Source organism: Cyprinodon tularosa, unplaced genomic scaffold, assembly GCF_016077235.1.
Source record: "Cyprinodon tularosa strain WSP-4 unplaced genomic scaffold, ASM1607723v1 ctg51, whole genome shotgun sequence".
Lineage (NCBI taxonomy): Eukaryota > Metazoa > Chordata > Actinopteri > Cyprinodontiformes > Cyprinodontidae > Cyprinodon > Cyprinodon tularosa.
Genome location: NW_024039241.1, coordinates 2796876 through 2810718, shown reverse-complemented (window position 1 = coordinate 2810718; position 13843 = coordinate 2796876). Strand labels below are relative to the sequence as shown.

At 39.3% G+C, this 13843-nt stretch overlaps 1 protein-coding gene across 3 annotated transcripts in view; it reads left to right on the top strand.

Annotated features, from left to right (window-relative positions):
- pitpnm3 (PITPNM family member 3) overlaps nucleotides 1-7622 on the top strand; it is a 169258-nt gene extending 161636 nt beyond the window's left edge. The window contains exons 17-20 of one of the 3 annotated variants that reach the window (XM_038303410.1): nucleotides 2113-2296; nucleotides 2449-2577; nucleotides 2722-3128; nucleotides 5616-7622. In XM_038303410.1, the coding sequence (XP_038159338.1) occupies nucleotides 2113-2296; nucleotides 2449-2577; nucleotides 2722-3051 (643 nt within the window). In that variant the 3' untranslated portion in view covers nucleotides 3052-3128; nucleotides 5616-7622. The remainder of the gene's footprint in view (nucleotides 1-2112; nucleotides 2297-2448; nucleotides 2578-2721; nucleotides 3129-5615) is intronic. The other 2 variants (XM_038303408.1, XM_038303409.1) reach the window with 2 other exon arrangements.
- Nucleotides 7623-13843: the final 6221 nt, after the last annotated feature.

Genomic DNA, 13843 nt, shown 5'->3' with positions numbered 1-13843 from the left:
CCTTAATACTTTTTTATTCAACCTAAACTTGTTGTAATCAGCACTTATAAATATATGTATATAATGTATAAACATACATTATTTAAGAAATATTTACTGTACTTGTACTATTTAACAAAAATGCTTTCTGTCAGACGTGGTGTATAAATTATTTTCATGTTAAGCTCAGCTCCACTTTTATGTACTGCATCAGATGATGGAGTAATAGAATATAACAAGCTCCTAATTTAAGTGATTTTTAGCTCACACTTGTTGTTACATAAATAGCTGGTTATATTGTTGGATTTTGTAAACAAAGTGTTGTTAAAAGTCAAAGTCACTTTTGTCACTTCATCAAGTTGAGTTTGAAAAGCTTGAATTGGAGAGTAGAATCTGTATGAAATCCACTTTTTTGTAAAAGATATTCTTTTTATTTCTTCCATCCATTTTGCTTGTCCTCCTGTAGTGCTGATTTTGCAGAACAGTAAAGTCATTGGAAATTTAAAGGAATTTGAGCCGTACATGACCCCGCATTCAAGTGAGACCACCCTCAGATATGTCTGTCAGGCACAGTTCTGCACCAATGCATTTAGAAATAACAACAGAGAGTTGCTCCAGTATTTCTCTTTCTGCACTGCACTGTAGCTGAGACAGTGTGTCTGATTTGCCTGACACAGCTAGCACTGTGATTGTTTTTGTGTTGTTTTGATTATTGACACACTGATTTGTAATGGTAACGGATAGACTTCATGCACTTTTTGTACTCTAGCTACAACTTAAGCCAAAAGTTTCTTTAAGAATAAAAAGAGAGACAATGTAATGCTAAACATATGGTGCATTTTTCACATTTTATTGAAAATGGAGTGTGAACCATACAGAGCGATAACACTCACCTCCAAGCAGCTAATTATAAGATGCTGGTTATACCGAAGTTTGCCGTGTAAGCAGTTGTCGGCAGGGGCAGTAAGGGCAGTTTCTCTTTCGCTGGTGGCTGTCGCTCCGCCATGACTTCCACGCGCGTCCTCCTGACTGCGTCAGCGGCAGGTTAAGCGGTGAGAGGGGGGGCGGGATTCAGCTTGTGTGAACTGTGATTGACACTCCATCAGACGCTCCTCTGGCTGTAATTGGTTGTTTTGACTCGTCCCGAATTATTCTTTCCAGATTGAAATACAGGCAGTATGCAGGACCAATTAAAGTAGTTTTTTTTACAGGTTACATATCACATGTACTGCTGTCTGGGCATAGGGACAGTTTTAGCCAATATGACAAAAAAGTGATTTTTAAAAACTTACAGACTTCAGCTTTAAGTCTGCTCATATTTACTTTGCCACCAAATGACCCTGCAGGATCAGTGGATAGCAAATACCATTAAAACAATAAAGTGTGTATATCAGGGGTGCTCAAGTCCAGTCCTCAAGAGCTACCATCCTGTAACTTTTAGAAGCATCTCTTTTCTAGCACACCTGAATCTAAAGCCTCAATCCCCTCATTTAGCCCAGCAGAGGCATGGTAACGAGCCATTCATTTGATTCAGGTGTGTTAAAAATAGTTGCATCAAATAGTTGCAGGATAGTAGCTCTTGAGGACTGGACTTGAGCATCCCTGGTGTATATAAACAAGAAATCACACTATAACATTTGCTATATTTCGATGGTACATGATTTTTATTAGGTGAAGTTACTTGCTATGGGTAGAGGTGCCATAAACTCACTCAAAAGTAGTGATACTTAATAAGGGATATTGCTTAAGAGAAAGTAAACGGTACAGTCCAGTATACCTACCCTAAAGGTCTTAGGACTTTTTACATTTTAGTAAGTGAAACCTGCATAAACTGCTTGTCTCTGAAGATAAATGGTTTAAATTGATTGAATAGAAAGATATTTAAGGGGATTAGAGTAAATATGACCTGGTCCAAAAGCAACACAGATTTTTTTTGAAACTCCTAAATTTTAAATATTGCGGGAATACAATGGGTGTGAATACTTAAATTAACTATCCATTTTAGGTTAAAACAAATGTTTAATTTTCTTTGAAAACTGGAAAAATAATGTCTTGAAATGTGTCATGTAAAATTTTCTGACAGACTATTAAAAATGATTATCTGAATTAGTTTTGTTATGTGTTCACCTGTAGGCACTGGCAGGACCTCGGGTATCTTATTATCTACATCACTGGACGGCCTGACATGCAGAAGCAGAGAGTAGTATCTTGGCTTTCGCAACACAATTTTCCACATGGGATGATCTTCTTTTCTGAAGGGCTGGTGCATGATCCCTTGCGCCAGAAGACAATCTTTCTCAAAAACCTCATACAGGAGGTAAGCCTCGTAAACAATTACTCCTACTGCAGTTTCTTGAGCTCTATTTATTAGCTGTCACTCTCTTCAGTGTTGCAGCTTTGAGCTGGGCTGCACTGAAATGCCAAATATATCCCTGGTTGAGGACTTTTCTTTTCTCTCCCTCTGACCAGTGTCACATTAAGATAAACTCTGCTTATGGCTCCATGAAGGATATCTCTGTTTACAACATGTTGGGCCTGAGCCCCTCTCAGATATACATCGTTGGCAGACCTTCAAAGAAGTACCAAAATCAATGCCAGGTACCTAAGGGTTTATTTGTCTTTCCTTATGTTCTTTCTAGTGGTATTTTTTTTTTTTTGTTACCATTCACAGTTTTTGTAAAATTGTCTTCTTGTTTTTGCACATTTACTTCTCTCTGAGCTACTGACCCTTTTTCTCTTTAGTTCCTCAGCGAGGGTTATGCAGCTCACCTCTCCATGCTTCAGTTTGGACATAGAGCCAGACCCAAGAAATCCCCATCTGTTCGTATGGTCCTTAGAAAAGGATCCTTTGGTCTTTCTGCAAAGCCTGACTTTCTGTGCAAACGCACCCATCTGCGCAGGACAATGTCGGTCCAGCAGCCAGACCCACCCTGCACACCCAACCCCAAACCAGAGCGAGCCCAGAGCCAGCCAGAGTCAGATAAGGACCACAGCGGAGGAGGCTCAGGCGGAGGAGTTGGACAAAGTGCATGGGTTCGGGGCTCTATGCTTCGTGGAGACACAACCCCCTGACACCAAAATAGAGATTAGAGGATTTCAGGAGGAAATGAGAACAGAAGAAAAAATCCAGCATCGTGTCCAGGGCCAAGGTAACCTCTAATTCTTTCTAAAGATATTAAAAAAAAAAAAGACCACCTAAAACAATAACACTTGTTAATTTTCATGATTAGGAATAATTGTAAACTCAAGTGAACTCTTAAGCCGGGCTTACACTGTGCGATTTTTTGCCCTTTTTCGCGCGAGAATTTTCTGACAGGGCGACGCGTCGTGCATCGTGTAGTGTACAGGGGGTAACGAGGGGCGATCAGCCTCTCACGACTACCTCCCGATCAGGAATCATGAGATCAGGAGAAAATGAACATGTTTGATTTTGGGGCAAATCACTCAGTGAGCATGCGCAAACAAGGATTCTTCTTTTTCCATTTTTCAAATAAAATGGAATTCTCTCTGTAAAATTGACAGACTGTAGTAGCCATGTTTGCTCAGTCATGTCTTTGTCCAAATACGTTGTCGTTTTTCCTTTTAGGGTTTTCAGCACAAAATTGCACAAATTGCCAAGGTAGCACGGTTCACTATAGTGAGCTTCATTTTCCTCTTCCACTGATTTGGTTTCTGGATAGACGAGTCAGAGCAGCTTCATCTCACTGCGGAGCTGAGTCTGACGTGGTTTTTAGACGTACAGTGTTAGCAGGTAGATCGCATCAGAGCATCGTACAGCACATACATCGTGAGCTGTGAACTCACACTGTAGGGGTTCGTGGTACAGTGTGAGCTGTAGCTGCGTGCAACAATTGAAAAAATCGCACAGTGTATGCCCGGCTTTAGTAAGTGCTGTTTGAGGGTCATTTTACAATTTGCCAAAGAACTCAGCATATATGTCAAAGAAGGTGCTCTGGTCAGATTAGACCACAATTAAGCTTATTTACATTTTTTAGAGCACTATGTGAGCTGGAAAACAAACACCCACATCCCACCTTCCCCTCTGTGATATAATGTTTTACAGTTTGTTATTTTTGGGATGTTTCTCAGCAGAGAGTGAAGCTTACAGTATCAGCATTAATGGAAATTGGATCGAGTTAAAAACAAGGTACTACTAAAGGAAAATGCAAGCCTCGGAAACAGCAATACTGTAACAAATGTAGGCCTGCCAGCAGGACAACAGTCCTACACTAGACGTAAAAGCGACAAAGGAATGATTTAAATCAAGGCATATCCATGTGTCAGAGTGACCTATTTAAAGTCCAGATCTACGGTAAATCTGACAATCTGAATTATGACTTGAGTTTTCAGCTTTTCAATTATGTTTAATATTTGAAATGCGGGTAACATTTTTCTGTTGCTTAAAATGTATGCACTATGCTGTCCTGGTTTATAATAAAAATAATGAAACACAAACATTAAGGGGTGTACAAGGTATTGCAGATGATAACTTACCTAAAAACATTATTATGGGAATTTAGAATAAAATTACCAAACCCTTCTTTTGTTTTTCATCATATAATCTGATATGCTTTTGAGAACCTCAGTACCGCTGAATCTCTGACGTGAACTCAGATTGATTTTGCTCACTAGGGCTCAGTTCCAGCAAAGTCAATAAATGTCTGTATTGATTAAATTATATTTTGTGCGCCGTCAGACATGCTACGATGAGAGAAATCTCATTATTTTTATATATTTAGACAACTGTATGAACACATGTGGGGAAAGGAAATCAGCCATTGACGATAACAGGAGCCCAGCAAGAAAGCCGGCACAATTAAAGTTTTTTCCCCCCTACAACTTTATTATTCCTGTGGCAACCTGAGGAACAAATGCTATTATTAGCACCAGTTCCCAAGCAGAAAGCAAATGCTAATTAGGCCATGATAATACATATGCAGGTACAACTGTGAAATCTCTTAAATGGCTTTAAATCAAGTTGTTTATAGACTAGATAAATGTGCATATGCCAACATGTGTAACAACATACGTAATCCCCTTATACAAATAGATAAAAGAAATAGGTTATAAACTGATTTAGCTAGTCAAGTTGTAATTGACGGCCTATTAAAGAAAAAAATAAACCAATATTTGACAAAGTCTGAGAACTGCACCAAGAGGAGCTCTTCACGTGTCCTTTCCATATCATGTTCCATTCTCACCAAGGATTGTACACTTGTATAACTTAGAAATGCACATAAAACACTTAGAGATATATGTGCATAAAGGAAGCACCCAATACTTTCAGTTTATCTGAAAGTAGTTTGTCTTTAGATCTTTTGTTTGTAGCTGAATGAGTCAGAATCCCAGTTTCTACAGTCTGGAAAGTTCTTAAAGCAATATTTTCCCATGTAATCCCACTTTATCAAAACAAGTTTATGGACTAATTTCTTTCTGTGTCAATTACATGCTTTGTTATCAACATGTTGACATTTAGGTTTAGCATGAGTTGGCTTATTTGATATGTAGGTAGAGAAAAATGTCCACTTATAAAATGCTTTTTTGTCTTGTATCTAGTCAAACATTTAGATATAAAAACTATGTTTATGCATTATTATTTTTAAATTCTTAAACTATTTCCTGTTCTTATTTTTCAGTGTCTCCTGTAACCATATGTGTACTTTGCATTGGACTTTGCTGGCAACCCATTGAGCTCAGCTTTACCTCCTGCTTGGCCCTCTACACTTTTCCATCTGATGAACTTTTTGGTGAAATGCACTGTAGCTACGTTCAGTCTCCTGAATTTTAAGCAGGTGCAATGGATGGAAATATACAAACATACAAGCCTATATGTTGTCTAAATGTAAAATCCGACCAATGTGGTTATGACTATGAATTTACTCCCATGTTGTATTTATGCACATGCTCCTGAGCGTTAAAAATGGGAGGAAAGTTATGATTCTGCTGTAGGCACAAGAGGAGACTATCAAATGCTGCACGATATTTTATGTTCAGACAAACGTTGTGAAAGTTAATTCTGTTGACTGACTCCTGCACTGAGCCCCTCCACCAATGTATACATCCATCCCACATCCCCCATGCTTCGGCCTCCGGACTCAGCAGTTTGACATTTTCGGTTAATCTCTACATGAGTTCTGCATCCTGCAGCATTTATGCATCCAACCTCTGCCTACATTTTTCTCCAGCTGTTTGATGTTTCTACAAGTTGTGGGCGGTTTACCACTTTAGCTTCACCTCCAGCTTCCCTTCTACTTCAACCAGTATGGGAGAACATGCATTGTGACAGGCACTACAGTGGTGGTCTTCAGTCATCAAAGAGAAGTGGCACGCACAGCTCAGCTCCAGAAGTCACTGTTTTGCACTTAACGGGTGTTTGGTGTACAGTCACAGCTTGTTGGTGGAAAATTTTAAAGTTACAAGTAAAAATAAACTTGGTGTTCAACCAAAAAATGTTTACAGATTGTCAAATGGTCATGGTTAGTTAAGAGAACATCTCCTATGACTGTAATTATCTTTATTAGCAGCTTTAGTTCATTTATTTTTTGATGCTGTAGCTCGTAACACCGCAGAATCAATGCCAGTAAGAAATCCAATAGGATGCACTTGTATCTATTTTTTTTTTTAAAGCTGCACTAAAACTATATATATGCTGAAATTTCACATTCTTGTGCACTTGAAGTTTCGTGTGGTTATGATTGAAAAACAGTGGAAGTTGAGCATATTTTTCTATTGGAAAATACTGTAAATAGAAATATTTTCAATGTATGTTTTTAATTTGTGGGTTTCACTGATTAATTTTAGCCTTAAATTGTTCACTTATGTTGTGCAACATTCATTTCTACCATTAATTATGACTTTAAGTGCATTAATGTGGATATTTAACAAGTTTTAGATACTCAAGTGGAGTGTGTGAGCTTGTAAGTGAGATCGTTGGTGCTTGTTATGTCATTGAGTATTCAGAGAACATAGATGTCTCTGCAGAGGAACGGGAGGACACCTTAGGGCCAGTGATGATTTATCTTCATGTTCTTTCTGCAGCTGTACTGCCAGTTTTTAAGAACAGAGCATGTATTTTTGTGGCACTGGAATGAAGCAGCTGAGTAAAGAGGGATTACACAACTGAGTACTTTACACTTAGCTATGAAAGGAGATAGGATTGAGTGGTTTATGGATGTCTCCTTTTAAATAAAATATCTGTATAGTTGAATAGTTTGTGAAATCCAGGGGGAGCTTTATCTTGAAAATCTTTCTATTCCCAAAGCCTGTATAATGTTCATCCTTTGGATTATTATCAAGTTTGTAAGACTGGTTGTAGTGCTGCCCCTGAAATAAAACCACACCTGTTATTTATGGATAAATGTAAAATATATTGTAAAAGAGCTTAAAAATATATATATCTGTTTTTGTTCTGTATTTGGAGTTCAAGTGAGAAGTTTACATGTGAAATCCCCCTTTTACTGAGGAATAAAAAAAAACTTTTTGTGAGCAATGATGACACAATTTCTGTATTTTCAAAATAAGAAATGCTGTTTAAATTTAAATTAATCTGTATCACCTTAAATATGCACAGAGTTAAATATTCTAAATTACAATTTCTACTAAATCCTTATATAAACTTAAATTCTTCTGAACTTTTTCTTCGCTCTTAGCTAGATTTGTTAAATTGTTTCATTTGAATGAAATACGTTTTTTTCATTTGAGAAGTTTACATGCAGTCCTCTATTTTTTTATATAATTTTGGCCCATTTCTTCCAACCTTGCTTAACTGAGTCTATAAGCTGCTTGCTCACATCTGCTCGGCCAGCAAATTATAGTTAGTGAATTCAGGATTTGGCTACTAAACCTTCAAAGGCTCTTCTGTAAATGTATTGGCAGTATGCTAAGGGTATTGAACCCAAGCTTAAAGTTATTTTCCGATATCATGCATCATTATTTTCGAAATATAATTTACACTTGATTCCATTGATTGTATTAAGCACACCATTCACTCTTTTGGTAAATCAACCCCACAACACAATGCTACCCTTTTACCTTAGAGCTGGAATGGTGTTTTTGTGCTCATAAGCTTCCCTCTTTTTCTCTTTAAATGGTTTTCTCAAGGCTCAAAGCACTACCACAACTCCAAAGTATAAGGGTAGCATCATGTTGTTTCACTACATATTAGATTTAAGTGAAGCTGATTGTTTTGTAAAAATTGAACCTCCAAAAAAAAAAAATTAAAATGCTCCATTAAATGTAATATAAATGCATGTAAACTTCTGAACTATATGTATAGTTATTCTAGCAGCCAAATTAATATGTCCATGTTCGGGTATTAGGCTTCTCACAGAGATCAACTGCAGCCTACTGCATACAATAATGCAGATTTGAAATCTCATATGCTAATAAAGCATACCATTTATGGTTCTACTGGCCTTTTACTGTTGAAAGGCATGCCGCCAACTAGATCAAGCAAGAAGGTAAAATGAGCTGCAGCAAAGGCTTCTGTGTTCAGATTCAAACCTGGGACCTCTGAATTGAGGACCTAAACATGGGTCATGCTCTCTACCCCTAAATCACCGGCACACCCACTAGAAAACATTGGAACCCAAAAGAGTTACTAAATGGCAAATAAAAATCTAATGTTTTTTTGTTGTGTGACTGTTGGTTATTCAGCCTATTTTTATGTTTGTTTTACTTCTGATGAGCAACTAAAATCAAAACACAACTTAAATGAATTAATGAAAAACAGGCAACCCTTCCTAATATTGTAATCAGCGTTTGTTTGTTTATTGTTTATTTGTTTATTGCAAAGACGTTAGTGTTAAAATATTATCATCATAAATAGTGTTATATTACAAGGACATTACCGTAATGTTACTTCTTGGTTTCATCTTTTTTTTTTTCATTTAAAAAAAAGGTTAACACCATTGTCTTAGATGGTAGAACTACACTTAATTAAAAAAACTACCATCAAGCACATATCAGCTGAATTATATTTGGAACTTATTCGCATTATCATATCATGTCTTAAAGTTGTTGTGGAGGGTTTTCACAAATTTTTTAAAAGACGAGCTAATTTCTCCCTGTGCACGCTCTGTTTAAAAGTTGTTCTCATAGCTCATACAAGCTTACTGTGCCCGAACGTCCGGCCTAAACCCCTAAATCACCATATAGAGCAGGGACTATATAGTGGACTTTATAGCGAACTCAGTTATCTTAACGTTCGGACAGTTGATCACTGCTTTTTGCTCCCCATGTAACTCCTCCTTCACTGCGCGGTACCTGTGTCATCTTTACTATTATTCACCGCTGTCGGGTAGCAACAGCCTATGGCGACAGCGGGCCGCTGTGACAGCAAATCCCATAAGGCTTTGCGCATAGGCGGATCTACTGGGGGGGCATAGGGTGGCAAATGCCACCCTGAATAACAGCCTTGCCACCCCTGCTGCCACCCCAGTTGGCGGTAGGGGTGGCGAGGCTTATAAATTATGGATAATTTGAGAATTACAACCGCTAATTTCCAATGTCGGACTGCAGTGAATGCAGCACGAGATGACGCCAGAGCGACTGAGACTGATTAGTTTTGTAAAACTGAGTGGAGCAAAGCGAGTGAGCCAGGGGTCATGGGGAGAGGAGACACGGGATGAAACAGGTAGAAACTGATTAACTATCTATAGAGAAATTAAATCATTATGAAAGCACAATGTTGCTAGCATAGCTGCAGTGCTGATTTACAGATGATAAAAATCAGGTTGCAGAACATTATTTCTCTAACTATGATGTTAGTTAGGCCTGACATCTCAGGCTCATAAAGACATACACTATATTGCCAAAAGTATTTGCTCACCTGCCTTGACTCACATATGAGCTTAAGTGACATCCCGTTCCTAATCCATAGGGTTCAATATGACGTCGGTCCACCCTTTGCAGCTAGAACAGCTTCAACTCTTCTGGGAAGGCTGTCCACAAGGTTTAGGAGTGTGTTTATGGGAATTTTTGACCATTCTTCCAGAAGCGCATTTGTGAGGTCGCACACTGATGTTGGACGAGAAGGCCTGGCTCTCAGTCTCCGCTCTAATTCATCCCAAAGGTGTTCTATCGGGTTGAGGTCAGGACTCTGTGCAGGCCAGTCAAGTTCATCCACACCAGACTCTGTCATCCATGTCTTTATGGACCTTGCTTTGTGCACTGGTGCACAGTCATGTTGGAAGAGGAAGGGGCCAGCTCCAAACTGTTCCCACAAAGTTGGGAGCATGGAATTGTCCAAAATGTCTTGGTATGCTGAAGCATTCAGAGTTCCTTTCACTGGAACTAAGGGGCCAAGCCCAGCTCCTGAAAAACAACCCCACACCATAATCCCCCCTCCACCAAACTTTACACTTGGCACAATGCAGTCAGACAAGTACCGTTCTCCTGGCAACCGCCAAACCCAGACCCGTCCATCAGATTGCCAGATGGAGAAGCGCGATTCGTCACTCCAGAGAACGCGTCTCCACTGCTCTAGAGTCCAGTGGCGGCGTGCTTTACACCACCGCATCCGACGCTTTGCATTGCACTTGGTGATGTATGGCTTGGATGCAGCTGCTCGACCATGGAAACCCATTCCATGAAGCTCTCTGCGCACTGTTCTTGAGCTAATCTGAAGGCCACATGAAGTTTGGAGGTCTGTAGTGATTGACTCTGCAGAAAGTTGGCGACCTCTTCGCACTATGCGCGTCAGCATCCGCTGACCCCGCTCCGTCAGTTTACGTGGCCTACCACTTCGTGGCTGAGTTGCTGTCGTTCCCAAACACTTCCATTTTCTTATAATACAGCTGACAGTTGACTGTGGAATATTTAGGAGCGAGGAAATTTCACGACTGGATTTGTTGCACAGGTGGCATCCTATCACAGTTCCACGCTGGAATTCACTGAGCTCCTGAGAGCGACCCATTCTTTCACAAATGTTTGTAAAAACAGTCTGCATGCCTAGGTGCTTGAATTTATACACCTGTGGCCATGGAAGTGATTGGAACACCTGATTCCAATAATTTGGATGGGTGAGCAAATACTTTTGGCAATATAGTGTATTTGCGGTCAACTATGATTGAAAAGAGATGATCAACTTTGGTTGTATTCAAATCAAAACGCACAAAGGCGTTTTGCTGAGCAACATGGAAATTGCCGCATTCTGAGGAACAAATGGAGTAAATGTGTGTTCAGAGTAAACATTACATAGATGTCTGGTAGCTTGTTTTGTGCCTTGACCCATTTATTTCTACTGAGAGGTTCTGCTCACTTTAGTACAGCTCAGTCCATAGATCTCTGATGGGGAACTTTTTCTTTCTATAGTTTCTTCTTGGTCAAATGCTGCAAAGCTGCCTCTCTGACAGTCAATCTCACACATCTGCCACTCAGCACCTGTGTCTTACCTTAATACCTTTCCTGTCATAATGCCCCTCTAGAAGTAGTGTTATCATTCTTCTATGTCCTATTAAGTGAGATCACATTGTACGATGTATTACCAATATGAACTGTTTCACAAGAAACACCAAACTGTGATAACTGTCATTAAATTCAGTGTAAACATATGCAATATGTTGCCACCCCTCAAAAATTCCTGCCCCCCTCTCGCCACTCCGTAAATGTTTTTCTAGATCCGCCCCTGGCTTTGCGAGAAGAGCTCTCTGTGCAAAGCATTCCAGGATATATATATATATATATATATATTTTTTTTTTTTTCAAAAATCAATGTCATGATTGCCACTTTTGATCAGTTTTATTTATTAATACTTTTGTCAATTTCAATTTATTTTAGTGATTTAATGAATGGGTATGTAATCTTTCAAGCACACCTGTATAAAGATTCTTTCTACACCTTTCCCACCCGAGCCGTTGATCTCTGCAGATCCTCCAGAGGTACCACAGGCCTCATCGTCTCTGCTTGTCTGGCCTGTTGGTAACTAGACAGATATCAAAGGTTAGGAGAACCGGTTAGTCGCCTATTGAACAGAGCACACACTGCAACAGCCAAAGAATAAAACTCTAAATCATATTTGTGACATGGAAAAAAAAATATGACTTGGTATTATTTATCAGCTGTTTGTTTTTGCTTTTACTGCAATGTGAAAAAACTGCTTTAAAAAGTGCTGCTCATAAGAGACCTTAAGACGTGACCAAACACTAGTGAGATTGAGACAAGTTTGCTGAGTCATGACGAACTGCAAAATCCTCAAAGCTGCTCTGATCTGATTCAACAGAAGAAAAGAGAAGAAACAAACTTAGTCCCTGATTACACACACTCCTTCTGCCAACCCATGCATATAACACACATCTCATATCACTGATAATGGGCTGTTGCTGTGCTGCACACCACCGCATACAGGCTTTCAGACCGCCACAGCAACACTGTCAGTTTAGGATCAACCACAGGTTAGGGAAGACAGGGAGCTAAAACAAAAAGCTGTTATCAAAACAATAGGTACAGTCATTTATGTGAATAAACAGAGTCAAATTCATACTACATTTTTTTTATACATAATTTAAGATATCAGGAAAAATTCTATGATTAGTTTCAACATCAAAGATCCAGAGTGTAATAATTTCAGGGATGTACTGACAGTATGTGTCATGATTTTTGTCCTTTATGTTCACTCTACCTCTCCTGATCAGCACTGATTGTTCCCACCTGGGCAGCTCTCTACTTACCGGTAAGCTCCTGCTCTTCCCCTGCTCTGTGTGAGATCGTCTGCCTTTCACAGCTTTCAAGCCCTGCTTCATGAGCCAAGAATTTCCCTACCTGTCTCTGACCACTGCCAAAGTCCTGACCATACTGTACCTTTGAGTGAGTTCTAACCTTTCTGATTTATGGTGAACCCTGCAAAACTCTGACTCTGATTAAGCTCCCTGGATTTTTGAAACCCCTCTGCCTGAGTGATCTTTTGTGCATGACCCTGGACTGAAAAGGATTTCAAACTGGATTGTGGATGTCTGTACCTCTGCTCTGTTTAACCCCCACTCCCCAAGCCCTCAAGGTTCCCTATCACTAATTGAACCAAGCCCTGCTGGACCTGAACCTGGTCATTCTTGTTTGTTTTTATATTTTTGAATCTTCCCCAACAGACTCATCTCCTTTTTGTGTTCCAGGACCACTAGAGACTCCCAGGACTGACAGAACCATTGTTTATTTTCTAATAAATCTTTTTACTCAATCTTGTGTTTGGCTGTTTGTTGGGTTCTGGCCTCTTCTGAAACCCTGACAGTATGATGAAATATACGTATCTATGTTATTTACTATCATATGCGCTGAAACTCTAAATTTTTAGGTTTGTGTTGCTTTAGAGATCAGTATAATCACATAGTGGGTCTCTCTTTTATGGAGGCAAACATCATTTGTGCTATGGCAGCGCAGAGCTGACAACCTAGTGACTGTAGAGTTTGCCATTACAATGTGCTGAGGCAAGTTAGTACTAATAAAAAAAAACTATAAAATTATCTATGTAAACTAGACTTGTACAGTACCAGTCAATTGGCAATGCCCACATTCTATCACTAAACACCTTCATTCATCGTTTGGAAATCCACATCTGTACTCCCTGCAAAACAACATAGATGCTAGCAGTGAACTAAGTTGGCAAAGAATTACAATTATAGTAATAGTCAGTGGGGCCATGACAGGTTTGTTTCCACTTTGCAGTTTACCACTATCAGCCGGATAAACCTTAGATTACTTGCAAGTTTCTTACCCATCTACTCTAGGTCCTTAATGAATGAGGTGTGGCCCCGGTAGGGCTGTGCACCTACATCCTGAGCTGTTTGTAGAGGTAATACTTCTGTCATAATGGGCTTTAAAGATCTGAACCACTCAGAACAAGGGTAAAAGTTTAACAGGTTTATTGTAAGT